General features: G+C 40.8%; 1 protein-coding gene and 1 long non-coding RNA gene across 3 annotated transcripts; both read left to right on the top strand.

Moving 5' to 3' along the window:
- The first annotated feature begins 2,121 nt into the window (after positions 1 to 2,121).
- nus1 (NUS1 dehydrodolichyl diphosphate synthase subunit) lies at positions 2,122 to 11,116 on the top strand. The gene is made up of 5 exons (XM_079642048.1): positions 2,122 to 2,662; positions 3,660 to 3,791; positions 8,657 to 8,809; positions 10,100 to 10,199; positions 10,346 to 11,116. Exons 1-5 carry the CDS (start codon positions 2,263 to 2,265, stop codon positions 10,434 to 10,436), a joined length of 876 nt encoding a protein of 291 aa, XP_079498174.1. The 5' UTR covers positions 2,122 to 2,262; the 3' UTR covers positions 10,437 to 11,116.
- A 6,525-nt stretch (positions 11,117 to 17,641) lies between these two features.
- Positions 17,642 to 21,637, top strand: LOC307014092. 2 transcript variants are annotated; one of them, XR_013801148.1, is made up of 5 exons: positions 17,642 to 18,038; positions 18,182 to 18,771; positions 19,601 to 19,769; positions 19,904 to 19,983; positions 20,066 to 21,637. It is a non-coding gene; the product is annotated as an uncharacterized lncRNA (long non-coding RNA). The 2 variants fall into 2 exon arrangements; XR_013801149.1 differs by having other exon boundaries at positions 17,704 to 18,771.
- The last annotated feature ends 1,338 nt before the right edge of the window (positions 21,638 to 22,975 follow it).

Raw genomic sequence — 22,975 nt, 5'->3', positions numbered from 1 at the left:
ATTGAGGACACAAGTAATCTAAAGTACTAATGTAATCTTTATGACTTTCAGAAAGGACAGGAGACCCACAGGTGCCTATCAATGATTGTCAACTGAGTCAAAGCACTAGCAGCAGCATGATGTTGATGTTAAATGTGTTGTTTTAGGAACATCAATTGTAAATAAATGGAATTCAATAAACATAGCATATCGTGCTTGTTTTGTCTGTGCCTGTTCCTCTGTGTTGTCCTGGCATATCGTCTCCCCCATGGTTTGCTGTGCTGCCTGGGGATGCTCCAAGCGCTCAGAGAAAGGAGTACACATGTAAAGTTTCCCCACTGACACATAGAGGAGGAAAGAATGGCTGGCTCAAGTCAGCAGGAGCAATTTAACCATCACAAAAGACAACAACAGCAACAACATATGTGAGGTAATCATATTTTTCACAAAACGAAGACCACACCATTGGGAAGCTTAACGTCTGTTTAATCAAAATAAGGAACAGGGAGAGGCTTGCAAAACTCTGGGAGTTGAGACTCAGGTGCAGGGTGAGGGTCTCATTGCAGGTCTTCAGGCTCCGTTGAATCCCCCTGGTGTTCTTGTGCTGAGAGAGGGAGACAGGAGAAAGGGTTAAATACATCTAGCAACCTACAGTATAGGATGGGAAATTGCTGAACTACAGTATTTGAAACTTACCTTGTGTTTTCACTCTCACTTAAGTCCCTCTCCCTTTGCCATCAATCCAAAATCAGCTGAGCTACAACATAATACAGACAGTTAATAATCAACAGAATCCCAAGGACATCATATGGCTCTGCTGAAAACACTCACCCATAAATTACGTTTTTGTTTACTGTTTGGAGGTCTCAAATATGCACGTGTATGATAAATCCATATCAATAGCGATGTATCAAACAAATAGCTCTCTTCCTTATTATTGTGTAACGTGAACTATATTATACTAGCTTGAATTCTAAAATGGATATCCTCATTTCATCATCTCCACCCACTACAATCACACACGCCCCAATGTTATATTTAACTAATATTTAACTCCCTCCACCCCGGATAAAAGCACGTTAAGAAGCCCCTTTTCTCTAATTCCACAACGTTGGGTTGAAATAACATTAGGAGAACGTATTAATAGGCTGTTCGTGGTTAACGTGTGTTGCTGACTTTATCCGGAATCCTAGCCTAATCTGTTATCTGTAAACGTTCCCTAAATCTACTGATTTAGGGATAATCTTCACGGAATCCACTAACATCCTTTAATACACATGTTAATTTGACTCAGATGTGCTGATAATATCCGCAATATAAATCTTTAAACGTCTTCTTACCTTTAAAAGTTCAACACGAATGGTCTATTATGATGCAACTCTACTGCGCTGCTAGCCGCAGATAGCCCCGCAAGTCAGCGGCAAGCTAACTTCCGGGGAACTATTGAGAGCTCCACGATCCGCAATTGCTGTAAAAAAACTGGTCCATTGGAGTGAACGGAGATGTCTTAACTCTTCTATCTATATGGCGCTGGGTAGTGACAGTGACAACATCAATCAATCTGTTCCACGTAGCGCACCCCCTAGAGGCCTGGAGCACTTCCGGAATGTTTTTTTTGGTGTGTGTTTTGGGATTTGTATGTGCTTTGGACTTTGCATATCGTTTTGGTATTTGCAGCGTTTTTTTGTTACGTTTTTTTTCGGGGTTCGTGTGTTGTATTTAGTTTGCATCATTTCTGTAAATGCAGCGTTTTTTGGTTGTATTTGTTTTCAGGATTTGTTTGTTTTTCATTTCAGGATTTGCAGCTGTTTCCTGCTAATGTATGCGTTTTTGGCCGTTTTCCGCGTTTGCACCTGCCGGCCACCATAAAAATGTGATTGCTACAAACATCTGGGATCTTAACAATTATCTTTTCTTTGAACTGAACTTTGCATATCGTGAACTGTACTGTACTTTACTATTATTTTGGTTTACAATGACTGTGTTTTTGCTGACCCAGTCCTCATTTCCTGTAGGGTATGTTATTAAAAAAAAAGAGTTACTGAAAGCTCCTGAAGAACTCGCATCAAAGGAGGCCGTTCTTGTGCGTCACTCTTATCTAGTCAAATCAGCGAGCTCCGTGTATCAGAACGCGGAGGGTTCACAGGTCATGGGTTTAATTTCCTCCTTCCAACGAAAGAGGAAGATGGCGGCCGCAGGCAGCGACGGAACAGGTTTAGCAGTCAGATAATATCGAAGAGTAGGGCGCCTTTAAGACGTCACTTTCAGGGAACACGCACACTAATGGCGCTGCTGTATGGCTTGTTATGGAGGCTCTTGCTCTTTCTGGTCCACATAAACAGGGCGCTGGTCTCCTGGCTCCGTGTCCGGCTTCGGAGCTGGAAGGGTCGGCTTTGGGAGCGGGCGATGGCTGCTTTGCTCCTGCCGGTAGCCCTGGCCGGGGTCCCCGACCCCCAGAGGAAGGTAAACCAGGACCCTGATGCTAACGCTAACCCGGTAACTGGAAACCGCAATGCCGGGCGTCGGTCCCGCTGGCTGTCTGACGGCAGGTCTCTGGAGAATCTGCCGGTCCACATCGGCCTGTTGGTGGCGGAAGAAGAGCCCAGCTACACGGACATAGCAAACCTGGCAGTGTGGTGCATGGCTGTCGGGATATCTTATGTCAGCGTCTATGATAACCACGGTAAAAACCCTGAACGCTTCACCCCATACTAACCGCCTCTGTCGCTGTCTCTGATGGCTGGCCTAATAAAGGCTCAACGCTATTTAATTTACCATTCAAAAATACATATGTATATTTTGACTGATGCAGGAGATGTCACACTCACTTTCCATCCCCTTAACTTAAATTTTGATTGAATACGTAAATCATATTTCAACTGACAATATTTTATTCAAGTGGATTAAAGGTCCTCACTTCCCAGTCTCATTTCACCCCTGTCATGTGACTGTATGGTTATATTGGAATGTTCCACATTATGCCCTTTCAGTTCTAAAGTTAGGCTGAGACTTTTCTCATTCATTATTTAGTCTCTGAGAAAACATGGATGACACTGTGTATTATTTGGCCAATTCTGCTTGAAATATGATACTCGTTTTTTCCGGTCATATTTTATCTTGGTTAAATCTGGAACCCGGTGTTATTCCAACCCTTCTAGCTGTCAGGACATTATCCCAGTTTGAACTTCAACAGTGTTGCTCAATCAGCTGGGCTAACACTGAAAACACACTAATAACCACACACTTATTACACTGGTTTATATTCTGAGAGCAAATGATGCACATTGATCATGTAAACTCCCGCTTTATTACTTTTTTTTATTACTCTGAAACATAGCCCTGTTCTGTCGCTGTCTTATCTTTTCACACTGATGCATCTCTCTCAGGGAACCAAATCTGAACAAGGTACAAGTCCTGGAGACTTGGAGTCAGTTTTGCACATTTTAAGCCCTTTTTTTTCTGATTTCAGATGCACAGGAGATGAACATTAAGTTAAGCACTTAAATGATTTTATAGGAGCTGTTACTAAGATTTGTTACATTATGAAAGAAATAAAACAGCAGCTAGAGTCAAAGCTCAAATGTCTCTTTCTCCACTCCAATTGTAATACGAACATTCCTTGTTTTTTTCACCCTGGTTTGAATGATGTACTTATCAGCCACATTGGTTTCTTCACTCAGGCATTTTTCAGAAGAACAACTCTCGTCTGTTGGAGGAGATAGTAAGGCAGCAGCAGGACTTGATGGGTGTCGACGGATCCAAATGCGATGTGGAGTTTCTTAGCCAGGGAAGTGACAAACACCAGCACCATGGTAAGGACTCTCCTTTTTCACTCAGTACGTTTAAAAGTATATGTTCTTAAGTAAAATGTCAAGAATCATCATGTTAATCACATAGCTATCATATGCCTAAAACAGTCCTGATGCTCTTCTAGGTTATCATTAGGGGTGTAACGGTACACGTGTGTACCGAAGTGTACCGAACGAATATAACGTTAAACGTAAAAAATTGAGAACGTGAACAACTTATTGGAAGTAATCTCAGGTGCTGCGTCGCAGCATTCAGAGTAATTTGCTCACATTGGGTTCAACGCGTCATAGAGCGACCAAGTCATTTCATTGGACGAAAGGCATACTATGAGAGCTGCTCACAGGGATGCGTTCAAATGTAGTCAGTAATTTGAGGAACTGTCGAAATGGCGAACGCAGATAAAGTTTAGCTCAAATCCTCCAGCATCATTGAAGTCTCCGGTTTGGGAACATTTTGGTTTCGCAGTTACGTACAAGGATGACGGACAAAGACAGGTGGACCGAACCAAAGCTGTTTGTCGGCATTGTTCAACTAAAATTGGTTACGCGGCTGGCAATACATCAAACTTGCACACTCATTTGAAAAGGCATCACCCGAACGTGAATATCACCGGTACCAAAAGAAAAAAGACTGAAGTGCAAACCCCACTCCGACTAGCATTTAAGCCACTCGCAAAAAGTTCAGACCGAGCCAAAGCTATTACAAACGCCAAATATCCTTTTGTTGCCATGTTAGCAAAGCGCTACCTGGTTGTATCTGCTACCTCTGTCCCTAGCGAGAGGGTGTTCTCCACAGCAGGAGACATTGTTAGTGCCAGCTGATCTGCCCTTTTGGCAAGCAATATGGACAAGTAAATTTTTCTTTAAAAAAACATGAAAATACAATGACAAGCAAGTCATAATGTCAAACTGGCTGCTTACACTGCAAAAACTGCAGATCTAACCAAGTGTAATAATCTTATATTTAGATTCTAAATCTAGTTTGTCTTGATTTGAGTTTAAATGGCTTATCTAGTGCTTTCTATGGAAGATCTGTTGACTTGATTCAAGTAAATGTTACTTGCCTTGTCTTGATAAGCAACTTTGTCTTTATTTTAGTTATGTTTAACTATATACAAGGGACCTGTCTATAAAACATCCACTTCGAGGCTATGTACTAGTACAGTACAGTTCAAATACAGATTATTTCAGTTCATCGAAATGTTGCACCTTAATGTTTTATTATATTTTGTATTTATTTGAGTGAATATTCACAGTTTAATAATAATTAAAAACCCAAAACTAATAGTTTATGTTTTGTGAGTAGCTACTAGTACGGTAAAGTTCAAATACAGATTATTTCAGTTCATCGAAATTCTGCACTTTAATGTTTATTTTATTATATTTTGTATTTATTTGAGTGAATACATTATTCACAGTTTAATAATAATACAAAAAATATATATATATATATTTTATGTTTTGTGATAATTTTTTCTGCTGTACCGAACCATGACCTAAAAACCGAGGTACGTAAAGCAAACGAAATGTTTGTGAACCGTTGCACCCCTAGTTATCATACATCTGGTTCCGTACACAGCTACATAGGGCTTTTGTTATTGCGTGCTACTCTGATATTAGAAGAGTACATTCATTATTTTCCCAACATAAACTTAAAATGCTCAACGATGTGTGCAGAAATGCAGCCAATAACCTTGGTACCTAATTAGGCTTTATTTACTTGACACTGACATAGAGGACACCTTTTAGCGTAGAGCAGGGGTCACCAACTGCATTGGTCCAAGGGCCAAAATTAATCCAAGAGACACTTTCGGGGCCAGAGATTTTTATATATATATATATATATATATAAATCATAATAAATGATATATATATATATAATTGATTTAATATGTATTATATCTTTGTCATCAATGAATACATACAGTAAATACATATGAACTGTTTTTTTTTATTATTTAGAAAGTGCTTCAGAAAACAATAACATAAATGTCTTGACATTAATTCATAAACCAAAATAAATCAATTGTATAGCTCTAGCCTCCCTATACAGTATCTGTGTGTGAAATTGTTCCATCCTCAAAACAAAAAACTAATGCTTCTGCAGTCTAGCTGCAGCTTCTAGCAACAGTCTTCTGTTAAAGAAAGGATACTGAATGTCCTGAATGTGGCATCACACACAGGACTTGAGTCTGAACACAGCAGACAACAGGAGTATTTACAACAGCATATAAAACCAAAATACTGCATGTGGTTGCACACTTACATTCTCTGTCGTACTGTCACATAAATCCCATGATTGTATGAGATGAAGTTAGCTTCATCATATCTCAATCAGTGATTAAGTGAATAATAAAGTTTCTATCAGGTTACTATCAGCCTGTCACTCATTATTTTCAGGGAGGGGGCGGGGTTTGGAGGAACATACTCTGCAATCCAAGACTTAATTAAATCCACCAAAAACCTGACATGATTGTAATGCAAGTATTTTTTAAAAACAGAAATCCCTATGTGTCTGAGCCGCAGCTACACGGACTGATTCAGAGCGGGTCCTTCTGATGTTGGTTCTGGACTGGTGTTGCTGGTGTTGGTTGATAAAGCAGACTGCTCCGTGTTTGGAGTCGCTGTGCCGCTGTCACGTCTGTTCCCTGATCTCTGCGTCACCGACCGATTAGATATTAAAGTGACAGAAAAAAAAACTTTATTGTAAAGCTGCGGCCGGAAAATCAGGAAGCAACATTACTACCCTATGATAATAATTAAGCGTCTTTGAGTCGTGAAAAGCACTATATAAATCAAATGCATTATTATTATTATTATTATTATAATCGATTATGTTCCTGCATCGATGCAGAATCGTCCGCATCGTTCGGAGCCCCTAAAGCAGTGTTTCTCAGAGTGGGGTGCGCGCCCCGGCACTACATTAAATGTATCTTTACAGTCTTGAAGCCTGGGTTATTTCTCTCTTTCATGATAAAGGATCATGAGAGGATTCCCATGGGTGCTGGATTCAAAGGTTTGGATTTTAGATAAAGTGCTTGAAACTGCACCTAGAGTGTATAAGATACTAAGTCCACTTACAAACAAGTGACAGATTTTGAAACATGAAGCTTAAATGTGCCACCCTTCTTTTGCATTAGGCAATGAAACATCATTTGTATTGGTCATATCACAATAACATCGAAATTGCAATAATCAGCCCTGTATGTATACATCTGTCATTTACCAGAGCTGTAAGCTGGAACATCTTAAAATGCAACTGGACATGCTTTAAATGTGATTGTATTTGTCTTTGGAAAAGAATAAAGAAAAAATACTTAAGAATATGGTAAACTTGTCTGTTAACCGGCAGAATGTCGGCTTTTTAAAGGTCTGTTTCAGAAGCTTGCACGGTCTCGTTCATCTGAAAAGCTCCAGTGTGATACGAAGGTCTTCTGAGCAGACTCTGGGCTAAAGAGATCCTTTTCATTGCACGCATACGCATACAACTGCCACAACATTTAAAGAGCAAAGTGCAGGCTTGAATAAACTGTCTGACTGTTTGATACCACCTCTTCAAACATTTGGAACTAAGTGACCCCAGCTGTATTTCATGTGTAGGGAGATTGTTAGAATGTACAATGAGAAGAACGTGATGGAAACACAAACTACAGGCCCAGTTTTCAATGACACTGTCATTCTATAGGATAAATACCGGGACAAGAGTATTGCTTTCCTCTTAGACTCATTTTCCAGGATTTTCTGCCATGACACCAAGGACAGAAACTGACACTGCCAGATCCATAGGTTTCATATAACTAGTTTAGTTAAATGTCATCCATAAAATGGTATCTGGATGATTCATCAAAGTTTTTCAGTTGTATTGCATTGGGGTAGTGTGTTCTGACGGTCAGGGTAAGGTGGAGCAGGTTTATAGTGTCCTTCCTCTAGCCTGTGGTCCAGTGTCTCCTGTACATTATTCATTCATTTGGGTGGTGAGCCCATAACTGGGCCCCCTTTCACAGGGCTGTCTGGACCCACTCCATATAACTCAGAGAGATACAGTACTTCCTGTTCTCATACAGCTCCAACACTGCTATCACACTGCAGCCCTATCCGTTCCTGCAGTGCTGAATGTCACATTCCTGCGTAAATTCAAGAAACTGGGCAGAGTGTCTTACCTCCTACCCCCCTGCCTGAAGTGAAGGAGAGCAGTACATGAGTCATGGATCACGTGTTCCTACTACTACTACTACTACTACGGTCCAGCGGTCTCCACTTAATTTCTTTGCCTTTGCATTGCCCTGCACAATGGTGTGAGTTGGTAATGTGATTATTTCGTTCATTAATTTGACTCATTTATGTTAACAGCCTTAGTTAAAGCATCATTTACTCGTAATCCCCAGAGTTCTGCTGCTCGACTGATAGTGGGCAAAGCCCCATTGTCTTCTCTATAACATAAATCTTTAGGGTCTTTACCGTCTCATTGGACAGCTTTGGGGGCTCTATCTCCTGCATGTTGGTTATTCTGTTCATCAAACCAGAGTAAACATGTAGGAACAAATCTGTTCCAATGAAGAGGCTAATGGTTATATCTAGCTTCATTTTAGAATGTATTCTCCACCTTTGACTCCATAAAATGCCTATTTCATCCAAGCTTGATTCCTTCATTTATTAGTATCAGGTTCATTAGTAGACTTCCTTCTTAAAGATATATCTAGCTCATGTGTTATGGCACTTTTAAGGTAGAGGGCACGTTTCTTATTTTTATTCCAATGTATTTCACATGAGAAAGCGGAATACACATATAAGCAGCAAACCCTGGAGTCCGGATGCCAGAGACAGACTAAGATTTGACTTTGTGACATCATGCTTGTGTGTCCGTGCAGTGGTGTCCTGCCGGCCCTCAGTGAAGGTGCTGTCTCCAGAGGACGGGAAGCAGAGCATCGTGCAGGCGGCGCAGCAGCTGTGTCGCTCTGTGGAGAACAGAGAGAGGAGCTCCAGAGACATCAGCGTCTCCATGCTGGACCTGCTGCTCCGAGGTACTGCATCACTGTCCCTGGGACACTTCCTGCACCTAGAGTCTTCTCTTCCTGTATTTGCAGTCTTTATGTGTCCCTCTCCGTGAATGTGTCCTGTGTATGGACGTCTCTCAGCTTCCTGTGTTTCGAGTTATTTATGGTATGAAAACAGTACAATATTATGCAGATCTTGATATGACAACCTACACTCAAAACAAATGAAAAATATCATTATGACATATTTTACTCGTATAGTGCAGCCCTATATGGACTTGAGTCTTTACTCAGAAGTCATTGAGTGGGAAACCCTCCATGATGGGAACAGTATCGCTGCATTATAAAGGGGTTTATGTACAGAAAAATAAAAGTGATGAAGACTGACCAGTTGAACAGATGAAGGAATTGTATGCTGCCAGACCAGCCGTAACGTTTGGCAAGACACTCATCTAGTCCTCATTGATGGAATATGCATTGTCCAGTGTTGGAAAAATATGTATTTGACATGATCGGGATGAATTCTTATGGTCAGGCAAGATTCCTCATCAGCATAAAGTCGGGTTGAATCATTATTTAAGATGAATTGTTTTCAATAAGGATACGATTCCCAGCGCCTTTCCTCTGCAGAATTAGAGAAGGATGCAGTGAGAACCACCAAAGATCAATAGAACATATTGGGAGAAGAAACCACTGAAATTGACAGAAAAATAAGCCTTTTAAGATTGCTCCATGTTAAAATTAATAATATATAATATAATACAAACATAAAATAAAAAAAGAGTTGATTTAATATTGACAGGAAATAATCTGCTCGGAATGAATTCAAATCAGTCGTCTCATATAAACTATTTTCAGCTATTGCACTCATTATTAGGTTTAATTTGACAATTTCTCAGTCTTTCTTTACGGTTATTTTAATGCCCAAAATATAATATGTCACATTAGTCAAGGGTCCTCAGTTTACTCAATGATAGATAAAGGGTCCAATGTCCATTAAGGAAGAGGTTCCTCGCCAGCTGCAACACTTCTGATCACTCCCCGCAGGCTGGGGTTATAACATTTCTATTATTAATATATTATTATAGCATGTTTATTATTGTGTGGCTGTGCTCTACAATACACTTATTCACAAATATATGCTTGTGATGCTAGTGTAGGGAACATATCTGAATCCTGAGCTCTATGTCTGCACACATATTAATAAAAGCCCCTCTTCATCATTTCCTGAGGAGACGTACTTAAATGAAGCAGGCTTCACGTACATGGTTCCCGGGGTAACTGTGTTTTGCTGATGACATGCTGTGCTTGTTTCAGAATCCAAGCGCGTCCCAGACCCTGAGCTGGTGGTGAAGTTTGGCCCGGTGAACAGCACGCTGGGCTTCCTGCCCTGGCACATCAGACTCACAGAGTTCATGTGAGCTGCGTCCCCTAAATACAGCCATGACAGTTATAGATGGAAGCTTCAGGGGGTCTTTTTGTAAAATGGGTATATTGAACATGAAAAGAAGATGGCAGTGTGTTTCTCTGAATGTTGGTTGATTTGTCCTGCTCTGTCCTCAGCTCCCTGCCCTCCCACAGAGACGTCTCCTACGAGGACCTGTTGGGGGTGCTGCGGCGGTTTGGCAGCTGTCAGCAGCGGCTCGGACAGTGAAGTGCAGGCAGGAGGAAGTGCGGGGTTCACAGTCGGAGGAGAGTTTGGACAGGTGTGACCCCTCCATGCTTTGCTGTGTCCCCCACTACTCCACTCCCCAAATCTGTCCACGTCGTGGTTCTTTAAAAGACAGCCAGCCAGATCACTTCCTGCCACCAGCTCTTGTCTTATCATAAACTTCCATTCCAGGACTTCTGGAACATGCTCTCCAAGCCAAGGGAAAATAGCACATTAGACTCAGTGGCAGGAGAAGTGTGCACAGACTCTGTTCTGTCCTCTCAGAGCCTCAGCCTCCAGCTGCTGTTGTCTGCCTTCCCTCAGCAGATAACAAAGAAGAAGCAATGCTTTGTGCTGGCAAATCCAGCTGCATTTCAGAGAGAAGCTCCACTCCCTAACACAGCCAAGGAGCGGAAGTGTAGCTCAGGGATAGAGTGCTTAATAATAGTGTGTAAATATGAGAAATCCGTGTGGCTACGTTTGTCGCTGTGGCTCCAGCTTGCAGTCATGTGTAGTGTTGCCTCAGACACATACAGAGTCTCTGGGCTCCTGTTAGACTGACCAAGCTATGAATAAAGAAATGCAGTGTGTGTGTGTGTGTGTGTGTGTGTGTGTGTGTGTGTGTGTGTGTGTGTGTGTGTGTGTGTGTGTGTGTGTGTGTGTGTGTGTGTGTGTGTGTGTGTGTGTGTGTGTGTGTGTGTGTGTGTGTGTGTGTGTGTGTGTGTGTGTGTGTGTGTGTGTGTGTGTGTGTGTGTAATCCTAACTCCTCCTGATATCATAACTGAGTTATCACTCCTCATGTAGCCACAGGGAGTCTGAGGAATAAGGAACTTCTAAATGTGCCTTGAGTTTAGAACATTTTTCCAACTACATGGGGTCATAGTGTGAGAGATTTTACAAACATGTCTTTCAGTAATAATAACTTTGTCCTCGCCGAGTCAATAAGTGAGTGAAAAGACGTCTGATGTGAAGAACCACCAGCCGTCAACTGATCAGCTGAAAGTGAGGTGAGAAAGATGAGGAGAAATGGTTACAGAATTATCCAAACGAGAAAGTTTAACCAGAATGCACTGCAGCCACAAAATGTGTCAACACAGCTGACTGAGGCTGCGTCTCACTTCGGTTATTTTTCATTTCCTCGCTCTCTATCACCGGAAGTTGATTTGTCTGCGCCGTCTTGAGTAACATCCCAGAGGATCGAGGAGTGATAACGGAGGAGTGATAACGGAGGAGCGATAACCGAGGAACCACCATGGGAACCACCAGACCATCCGGTGAAATCCTCAGACACTCGCCTCGCCCCCTTACTGTCTATCGCTCACTTATTGGACGATGAAGTGCATGCACTGATCTGTTGCTTCTTGACATGAGAGCAGTACCCCAGCGGAGTGAGGAAAATACATGAAACTCACGAGAGTCACTCCTCAGTCTATACTGTGTTTTGTTGCGACGTGCAGTCAGGGGAGGCAGGGGAGGCAGAGCCTCACCTGTCATACTCCAATGTAACGGAAAAACAACTAAAGAAAAACTAAATAGTAATAATAATAAAATGTCTCCACTGATCATGATGTAAGCAATGGCGGCTGGTGGAAAATATTTTTGGTGGGGCTGTTGATATAGTGAGTAAAAACATTTTTTGTTGGGAGAAATGACCCCTTAAATTGGTACTTCTGGTGATGTAATGGCCCCATAAAATCGTGGTTCTAGGGCCAGGAACAACCAGGCTGAGTCGGGCTGAGTATGCTAAACTAACTGCGGTCAAGCCAGCCTCCACTCGGGAAAACCTAGTCAAGCCAGCCCTCACGTGATATTGCGGTGCGCGAATATCCCATGCATTACGGTAGAGTCAAAAAAAAAATCATCCCTCTGTGTTTAGATGAGAATAAAACAAAAACTGTCCAGTATCAAATACTCATTTCACTTCAGGGTGATAGCAGGACATCCCATCTAGTCACTCAGAAAAAATCAGGACATTCTGATATAGGATTTCAAAATAAAAGACCTTTGAAATCTCTATTGTATGAGCTATCATCCCTGTTTTTAGATGAGAATAAAACCAAAACCGTCCAGTATCATAGATCCATCTCACTCCAGGGTGATAGCAGGACACCCCATGTAGTCACTCAGAAAGAATCAGGACATTCTGATGTACAGTTTCAAAATAAAAGACCTTTGAAGCCTCATATATGAGCTATCATCCCTGTTTTTAGATGAGAATAAAACAAAAACTGTCCAGTATCATAGATCCATCTCACTCCAGGGTGATAGCAGGACACCCCATGTAGTCACTCAGAAAAAATCAGGACATTCTGATGTACAGTTTCAAAATAAAATACCTTTGAAGTCAGTCTCATATATGAGCCATCATCACTGTTTTTGGATGAGAATAAAACAAAGACTGTCCTGTATCATAGATCCATCTCACTCCAGGGTGATAGCAGGACACCCCATGTCGTCACTCAGAAAAAATCAGGACATTCTGATGTACAGTTTCAAAATAAAAGACCTTTGAAGTCTCATATATGAGCTATCATCCCTGTCCCCAAAGGTCTTTTATTTTGAAACTGTACAATAGAATGTCCTGATTTTTTTCTGAGTGACTACATGGGGTGTCCTGCTATCACCCTGGAGTGAGATGAATATATTATACTGGACAGTTTTTGTTTTATTCTCATCTAAAAACAGGGATGATAGCTCATATATGAGATTTCAAAGGTCTTTTATTTTGAAACTGTACATCAGAATGTCCTGATTTTTTCTGAGTGACTAGATGGGGTGTCCTGCTATCAACCTGGAGTGAGATGGATCTATGATACTGGACAGGTTTTGTTTTATTCTCATCTAAACACAGAGGGAGGATTTTTTTTACTCTACCGTAATGCATAGGATATTCGCGCACCGCAATATCACGTGAGGGCTGGCTTGACTAGGTTTTTCCGAGTGGAGGCTGGCTTGACCGCAGTCTAAACTAGAGAGAATCGCTGTCAAGGGGGCTACAACTACAACAAGATGAACATATTTGACCGTGATTTAATTGTAATACACGTTTCAAAATGATGCCGAAGTAACAACATACTGATACCGGATAGTAAAAACCATGAATTAAGGCTTTGACAAGTCTGCAGACAGACGGCAGGTGAAAAACCTTTTAAAATGCGTGTTTTCTAATGGAGATTTGGCTAAGCTAACGTTGTAAATGCTCCGACCGTCCACACTCACAACAACGGCCTATACAGACATAAATAAACCAGCGACTGTATTCGCCATGACATAGACAGTATGTGGTTTGTACTTGTTTAACTTTTGTCTAGTTTCTGAACAGATATGAAGAGCTGTGAGCTCTGAGTGCTAAGAGCTAACGGCTGTGTTGTTTTTCTGGGGAGCTCATTGAAGATGACGTCACGGCTCCGCCTACACTGCGTTACTATAGATACTACCCCAGTTCCTCACGAGTCTAAAAAACAACTCACGTCAACGCACGTAAGCAACGTGGGCGCCGAGTGAGCGCCCAAGTGACCAAAATATTTGACGGCGCTGATTGGCTGAAATTATGTTTCGGCGGCACAGTTTACTATTGACACTTTTGCAACGTGCTGGTTGCTGCTGTTTGGCTCGGGGGCAGCGCCCCGTAATGATAAACTAATGCCAAGGGCAAGGCCAGGCAGGAAACATGTGACTTATCAGTAACTTTAGACATCGTAGCACCATTTTAAACGAGATTTTATTGTAGATTATACATTTTACTGATACCAATTGTATGATATTTACTTTGTTCATTAAAAATAAAAAATATAAAATATATATATTTTTTAAATATATATTTTTTAAAATATATATTTTTTAATTAAATTTTTTTTTTTTTTAAATGTTTTGTATGTGGGAAGAGGTGGGTCGGCGCCCCTAGCGCCCCTATGGGCCGGCCGCCACTGGATGTAAGTGTGATTTATGTATGATTCCAATCGCTATTAAAGTCAAAATCAGCAAATTTGCCGAGCTCTGCTACAACTACGGGTAGCGATGAGAAGTGAGGCAGGGACGGGCTCTGCCTCTCGTAAGCACGGGCACTAATTTAGCGCTGGCACTTATTTTGTGAGCGCGCTCAAGCCAGTTACTGTGGGGTGAGTTGAGGCACAGATAAGCTCTGCCTCACCTCAGAATGTGTCACCCCACAGAAACTGGCTGGAAAGCGGGCCCTAAGCGCATGCCTGTTACCATCTCACTGTAGAGAGGTTTCTCAATACTCAAATTTCCCCTCCTCGACTACTCGACTCCTCGGTCCTCCGGTAGTGACCCGGAAATGAATTTCAGCGCGCCATTTTGAAGGACATCTCATTTCTCTAAATGCACTTCGAGGACCGAGCATCGAGCATCGAGGAGGCTCTCTGGAGGAGCTCTAACCGAGGAGACACTGATGGCTCCTCCACGGATGCATTTCCGGGAACGTTGGAGGCGTGCGCATGGCCGGACTTATCTCAGCCAATGACAGCTCTGCATGCATCCCTTGGATATTATATTAGTAACTGCTTTCATCGCAACGCGATGTTTACAGTGAGGACAGCTGTGAGGTCTTTGCAGAAAGCAGAGCAGTGTGTACAATATATATCACTCAGTATAACAGGCCTACTACATTACTTTCTGTATTTGTATGCTGTAGTTTAGTAGATATCTACAAACAAAGAGTCGATATTTTTCTAAGACCATTTAGTGATTCACATAATAAAATACACAACGGCTGTAGCCTGATTATGCTTTAGGAGCAGTAGGTGTGTGTGGTACAGTGTGTAGGTGTTTTGAGACCTCAGAAATCGGGAGCATTTCAAAACCGGGGGGGGGGGGGAATGCGGGAGAAATACTACCCCAGCAGGAAACCGGGAGACGGCAGTGAAATCGGGAGGGTTGGCAAGTATAGTGGTACAGTGTGTAGGTGTGTGTTGTACAGTGCGTAGATGCGGCGGACAGACGGGTCTCAGTTGGTTTGGTGTCCTATGCTTACTTTTAATACTTGTACAACTTTTGGCCCGTAATTTCAATTCCCCATTTCAGTGACCAGAGAGAGGGGGGGGGGGGATATATCCAGTCTCTGATTGTGTTACGTTATTATGAGAGTGCTCTCATACTTGTTTGATTGTATATATTTGTGTGTGTGTGTAGCCTGTTATTGTCTCATTATACCGCACTGTCAATGAATTAAAAGTAAATATATATAAGTTGTCATGAACACATCTGTTCATCAGAGTGCTGCTGTGCTTCCTGTCATCATTAATGGACGTCTCTTTAAAATGACCGCTCAGAGGAGAGGATTTCTCATTTCTCTAACCGCCTGCTGCTTCCACTCCTCTCTCCTCGGTTCCCCTTCTCAGTCCTCCGTTCGCATCTCCTGTGGGCAGCACCAAGTCTCGAGGAGAGGAGTCGAGGAGGGGAAATTTGAGTATTGAGAAACCTCTTAGGTCACCAATGCCAGAGATGCCAAATGCCAAGGCACATGCCACGGCGAGTAGTGGCAACACTCATTGTGTTCTAGTATGATAAATAAAATAACATTGTACCTTGAAAATCAATGCATTCGTTCATTTGACACGTTGGTGGTTTTAGGTAGGCTATACAGCGACCCCTGGCGGTTCTAGTGTGAAGTAAAAGTAGAAGTAGCCAACCTAAATGTTGGAATACTCTGTTACAAGTAAAAGTCCTGCATTAAAATGTTACTCAAGTAAAAGCGCAAAATGATTAGCATAACAATATACTTAAAGTGCATATTACATGTTTTCATTATAATGATTGATCATTAAAGTGTTATCAAAGCTGGTAAAGGTGTAGCTAGTTTTAATGACTTTGTATACTGTAGGGTAGCTTGTGAATTTACTCCAGGAGTAACTATAAAGTCTGATTTAAGACTTGATTATATTTATCATCATTAATCAGAATCTGTAAGTAACTAAAGGCAGCGTATTAAATAAATGTAGGGGAGTAGGCTACAATTACACAATTTACCTCTGAATTGTAGTAGGGTAAGTATTAAGTAACATACCATTTAGATACTCAACTGAAGCACAAGTAGGCTATTTCTAAATCACAAGTACAGTTTGAGTATACAAGTTAGCCTATTTCCCACCTCTGGTCAACAATGTTAGATCTTTATGTCAACTTACTAATAATATATCTTGAGTATTATCATAAAAATAGCACGTTTATTTATTTTAACAAACCACGTTCTCCAAGTAAAATCTAGAGAACATATCATGTTTAATCTTTTTGAAAAATAGAGATCGAACCATCAGATCATCAGTCTCGTGTACAGATCAGTCCGATAAAGTCATGCCAAAACAGCGACATTTTACGCGATAAATACGGGTTTAAATATCAGCATTTGCCACGGAAGGCGAGTGGCAGCTACCGTAAACCTTCTCTTAACTCTGGCATCTTGTGGCAACTCCCGTTCAGCATGCGCAAATGCCACGGCAAGTTGTGGCATTTACTTGCCACGGCAAGTTGTGGCATCTCTGGCATATACTTGCACAGATACCACGGAGTAGATGCTGCCGGCCTCTGTGGCAGATGCCGGAAGTACTTGCCACTGCCTGCAGATGCCACGAAATGCGCTTGCTGTCTCTCAGATAAGGAGGAGTTTTACAAAAAACTAATAGAGATTGTTGTCCAGAAGGAGAGCATGGACTTAATCTTCAAGTCAAGGTAAGAACACAATTGTAATGAAAATGGGATCTTACTAAGAAAGAACAATCCAATATTTAGATTTTGGGTATCTTTCTGTTGAACAGTCTGTTTAAAATGAATCGAAGCATCAGACTAAAAAAGCTTTTGAAAATAACCGAATATTTTGATTAAGGTCAAAATATAATATTTGTAAATCTGACTCTAAAAGAGTCAGTGCCTCACCAGCCATGAACCTCACCGCACGTCACTGCAATTAATGTATCATTCAGTTACAAATATGTGATATATCTGAACAACAAAGTGGTCAAAAATAATTTTATTCATTTATTGGAAACATTTTCATGATCGCTTTTTTCGTTTTACATTTTCATTTATTGTCATTTCCATTCAGTCAGTCATTAAGTGCTATTTAAAATGTTAATGTGCTACATATCCACACAAACAAACAAAGTGTGCAATTCAATTAATGCTAATCTAACTGGGTTTTGATAGATAATATATCTCTTTTTCTTCTCGCAATTATTTTATTTATATTGTGCACTCTAATCAATATTAATCAAACTATTGTTCGTTTATACATTTTAAGAATGGCGTTTATCTTTTTTGAGAATGAGTTCTTATTTTATTTAATGTATTTGGGTCTACAACAGATGATACAAATGTTTGTGTCAGTAAATGTGTACTAACAGAGGCGGGGGTGTTTGTGAAAACAACGGGGACAGTGCTGCTGTCAGACGAACAGCTGTTCGGCGTCATCACAAACGGACGCCGCTTCAAGTGACGCTCCGGAGGAAAGGACGGTTATGGCTAGAAAGGATCCGTCTTGTGTAAAACTCTCGCGAGAGTTTGGCTGAATGTCACGTGGCTGAATGTTTACGTTTGGCAGGCAGCCTTTCAGTTACGATCGTTAACATCAGTTGGCCAGAGCAAATGATGGTGAGAAGCTAAACTATCTATTAATTATGAAAAATGACAGGGAGTGTGATTATTGAAATAGGGTGTTAGCGGTCTTGTTGGTGTTCAAAGAAGAATGACAACACTGTAGATCACCAACGCTATGGTTTATTTTTTATTCACAGGCAAGTCAACGTTGTCGCAGTAAAAGTCCCAAGATAGGTCCTGGTGCAATAAAATGTTCCCTTGCAGTGTTTTACTATTAAGTCTGATGTTTCTCTATTAATATTGCTGCTGCATTAATGTGTATGTTGCATCATGTTACTGCTGTAGATTTGTTTCCGAGCCGCTCCGATTACAACGAGAGTTACAACGAGAACTTGACGTCATATCGTCATATTTACACTAGACGGATCCTTTCTAGCCATAACCGGAAAGGACGTCCGATAGGCTAGTTGCACGGGGTGACGTATTTCGATTTCCCGTTCATTGAGTCCGCTTGTAAACTTCAGGTCTACGGTAGAGCGGTAGAGGGAAGAGCGATAGATAGCGTATAGATAGCAATAGATAGCAATAGATAGCAATAGATAGCGAGAGAGATAGCGTATAGATAGCGTATAGATATGATATAGGCACCATTTTACACTCGATGCCTCCAAGACCTATCGAAGGTTAACATCAGTGATGTACATCGGCCGGTACAAGCGGCAGGCTCAGCCCGAGGAGCAAAAGAGGTTCAAGATGTACATATCCAGTTACATCGACAATTATGAAGGTAAGTGACAAACAAAGCTGTAGTTACTGGCTAACTTGGACAACTTGAAAGTCTTGATACAGTATAAAGCGTTTTAATGCTGTACTATTACGTGTTTTGGATGACATGAATGATAACCAATTCCCCACAGTTTCAAACAAAGGTCTACCTTCAGGGAGAGTGAGCATCAGGGCTAGCTGTTACAGGTCCATGAGAAAGCATGAAAAGCCTCACGATCTCGGTAGGGAGGAAAATAATACATTTGCTCGCATCAACTGGTAGCTAGCTATGTGTGTGTAGTATGAAGGGACTACATATTTATTTTCGTTTTGTAACCCTCTCGTGTAAAATGATAAATACATGAGCTAAACCCAAAATTAGCTTTCATCAAAGATTCTTAATGAGAGGTTTAAAACCGCCTCTGCTTTCATGGAAACCCCAGAAACTGGTTGTGACAGCTGCTGTTCTTTACTGAATGGTTAGTATAATCCATGTAGGGTCCAATTATTTGTATTGGCCAGTGTTAGGTAAGTGCTGGTTTTGTACCCTACATCTATGTTAAGCTGTTCAACGTTCTACAAAGACTATTTTATGTAGTTATAATATAAGATAATACATTGAGAGAGCTGAGACAGGCTATACAAGCTTATCTGTTTGAATGTCCTTAAATTACAGTATTCCAAACAGTAGAACTTCTGTGTATGTGATGTGACTGACAACCTGACATGGTTTAGCCTTTTCCCACACCTACTACTACTGATCAGCCTGCTCTCAGCTTTCTTCTTTTTCTGTGTTGTATTGAAGCAGTGTCATAAATGTAAAATTACTGACATTTTGTTTTAATGTGTAGATTGTCTGTGAGAAGTGCTCACCTGTGGAGATTGCAGCGGTAAAGTGTTCCTGTGTAGCTGGAAAAGCTGTTCCAGACCACACACTACTCCACACTCAACCTGGCTGCTGTACCCCCTGTCCTTAGCTGCACTGAAACAGAGCAGCGATGGCACAAGCCAAGAACCATGGTAAGTACAGTATGTGTTCACAACCAATCCACGGTTTAATGAGTATTTCCTTTGTGCCAAGAGCTGATTTAGTATGTTGCATCAACGACCTTTTCAATTGATCTTACAATTCGTTTGTGTAATTAATTAATTAGGGTGTGAAACCAGGCAGAGTGAGTGACATGGTGTTCATTTCCACTAAGCCAAAGCAGTTTACAGTTGATGACGGTGTAAGGTAATATCTAACAACTTTGTGATTGTTGTCTGAGTGTAAAATTGTTCTTAAAGTCCTAATTATCATATAAACATGTTCAAAGGAGTACACGTTACAAGGCCGTGCGGGGGGAGCTGCCAGACCCAGATGTCCTCAAAGTCAGCGAGGCATACAAGGACTTCTCAGCAGACATCGCACCACGAAAAAAAAAAAGGAATGGCTCACTACTCAACTTACTCAATAGTTATCCATTAACAAAGGTTGTGGATGCTAACTAACTTATCTTGCATTGATATAACACTCTTTCAGAGGAAATGTTGGAAATGCACACATTATATATATTTTTCAGGGTTCCCGCGGGGTCTTAAAAAGTCTTAAATTTGACAATCTGAATTTAAGGCCTTAAAAAGGTCTTAAATATGACAAAAAATAAAAGAAAGGTCTTAAATATGATTTAGAAGGTCTTAAAAATGATCGGATTTGAAAGGTACTTCTGTGTTGCGATCGTTTCTAAATGTGTTTTGGGGGAAATGTCCGGGATGTAAAGTAGCCAGTACGGTAATAGCCTTTCAGTTCCCCCCAACAATTTGTATTGAATTAAATCAACATGGAACCAGTAATCACTAACTTTGTTTCCCCCGGCCCCTTATTGGAGAACACCCAGCTATTAACCAAGTGTAAGTTCAACCGTATTTGGTTGGAAAACATCTAATTTAGTGCTTGGTTGAAACCAGTGGAGGGAACGTGTTTGAAGCCTGCTGCACCTTTTGCAAAAATAAATTAGCGTTTGTTTAGCTAATGTAGCGTTAGCTAGTGCAGCGTTAGCTAGTACAGCAGCTCCCGCAACAACACCGGGGGACCTCCAGGCGACGTTTGGGTCTACGTCAACCCTAAAAGCGGAGGTGCTGTGGACGCTAAATACCGTAGCTAAACACCAATCATACAACAGCAACGATGGAAGATTTTAACCAAGGCAGCAGAGCTCTGAATTTAGCTCTTGTCTCTCTGTCTCTCTGTCTGTCTGTCTGTCTGTCTGTCTGTCTGTCTGTCTGTCTGTCTGTCTGTCTGTCTCTCTCTCTCTCTCTCTCTCTCTCTCTCTCTCTCTCTCTCTCTCTCTCTCTCTCTCTCTCTCTCTCTCTCTCTCTCTCTCTCTCTCTCTCTCTCTCTCTCTCTCTCACACACACACAGACACACACAGACACACACAGACACACACACATACACACTTTTTGTCTAACACGCTAACACAGTTCTGTGTACTGTTAAGGTGTTATGTTCAGTCATTGTTCTTATGTTGAACATGAATACATTTACTTTGTAAGTAATTATGGGACGTATTTCTTCTTTCATAGCAATTTTCCTTCATACTTTCTTGCCGTGAAATAGGTCTTAAATTCTATTCAAAGTGGTCTTAAAAAGGTCTTAAAAAGTCTTAAATTTGAGTTGGCGAAACCTGCAGGAACCCTGTTTTTGCATCTACTTTCTGGATATTGTACATCTGTTCATCTGTTATATAAACTAGCATTACTTAAATATGCAGAGACTAATTGAAATGTTTAAATATGTATTTCCCCCCCGATATAACATCAACCTATGTTTTGTAAAAGTGTATTAAATTAATCTGTAAAATGTTATCATATTGTGGATTTAATAAATTATGTATTTTCCTATGTTATTTATGTGTGCGTTTGTTTTGAGGATATAATTCATTAGTACCTAAACATAGTATGGTATAACTGCTTTTTGTAATGAAATACACAATTGGTTTGGGAACAAGAAATCTTTTAATCATTGTTGCCCAGGCTGGCCGAAATGAATGGAAACTTATCTCCCGATAATAACATTGTGTAACTTGCTGCTGTTAAATACCGTCAAACTATGTGCTTTATGTGCAATATATACTTTATATACATATGCCATCTTTAATAACTGTAATATATACCGGGCTGCTAAATCCTAAGAACTGCTACAGGATTTGATTTGTAGATTTGATTTGTTTTTGATCTGTATTTTTGAAAATTAAGTAACTTTTTATCTTTCTTTTTTTTTAGCATATTGTTTATTATATTATAACTTAGTACTTTTTTTTTAGCATATTGTTTATTATATTATAACTTAGTACTTTTTAACTCATGTAAGATATGCATGTAAGATATGCAACACTAAGCTGTCTGTGGCTCTTTACTGCTTTAACGCTGCAAATGTCCCCTCTGTGGGACTAATAAAGGTATTCTGATTCTGATAACGGGACGAATTTGAAGGGGCACACAGCAATGTTGTGCCGACTTTCTTACACGCTGGAAGGCCAATCGCTTTTCTTTACCCCGAAATCCGCTCATTCTTGCTCTCGGTGTGTCATAATAAACTGTCAAGCTGTCAAAACTCTGCAATCAAACTGGAAGTACTCTGCCTCACGCCAAGCTGCCGGAAGTTGATAGACGCCATCTTGTGCACAGAGCCTATTTCTCTTAAAACTAATTTCCCTGCTTCTCGTGGTTTCCTTGCGTCTCTCCATGCTTCCCTGGTGGGAGGGACTAAACGCAGGGAAACGACGCAAGTGAGGGACGCAAGGATTCCATTTAATCAACCTGAGACGGGATGTCACTACCCGATCTACAGCTCTGCCCGATCTGCAGTGCGCATGTGCGAGATGGTCCGCCATATTGGACAACTCCGGACGGCAACCCAAGTAGGACCCTTGACACAGTGGCTTTTAGCAAAGCTGAAAAAAAAAACTCGAGAGAGATTAGTTATTGTTATTACAACGTGACTTCACTATTATTTAACAGCTCTTTTCATTTAGTTATTTTATTTGGGGTTATGTACATTGTCGGAATAAGTGAGAAATTAATTTAACTTCTGTTAGACAGCTATCATACTGAATAAATATTTACTGTGAATATATGCAAAAATGTATGGCATATAGCTGTCTAACAGAGGTTAAATCCATTTCTCACTTATTCTGACAATGTACTTAACCCCAAATAAAAGAACCCAATAAAAAGAGTTGTTA

This window comes from Notothenia rossii (assembly GCF_949606895.1).
Source record: "Notothenia rossii genome assembly, chromosome: 8".
In the NCBI taxonomy this organism is placed as follows: Eukaryota; Metazoa; Chordata; class Actinopteri; order Perciformes; family Nototheniidae; genus Notothenia; species Notothenia rossii.
Note: the sequence above shows the minus strand (reverse complement) of the source record. Positions and strands in the feature narration are given on the sequence as shown.

What these genes read in the sequence shown, in the direction of transcription:
- nus1 (XM_079642048.1), top strand. Translation starts at nt 2,263, where the DNA reads ATGGCGCTGCTGTATGGCTTGTTATGGAGGCTCTTGCTCTTTCTGGTC. An exon ending in TGACAAACACCAGCACCATG is followed by an intron (nt 3,792 to 8,656) that starts GTAAGGACTCTC and finishes GTGTCCGTGCAG; the next exon opens with TGGTGTCCTGCCGGCCCTCA. An exon ending in GCTGGACCTGCTGCTCCGAG is followed by an intron (nt 8,810 to 10,099) that starts GTACTGCATCAC and finishes TGCTTGTTTCAG; the next exon opens with AATCCAAGCGCGTCCCAGAC.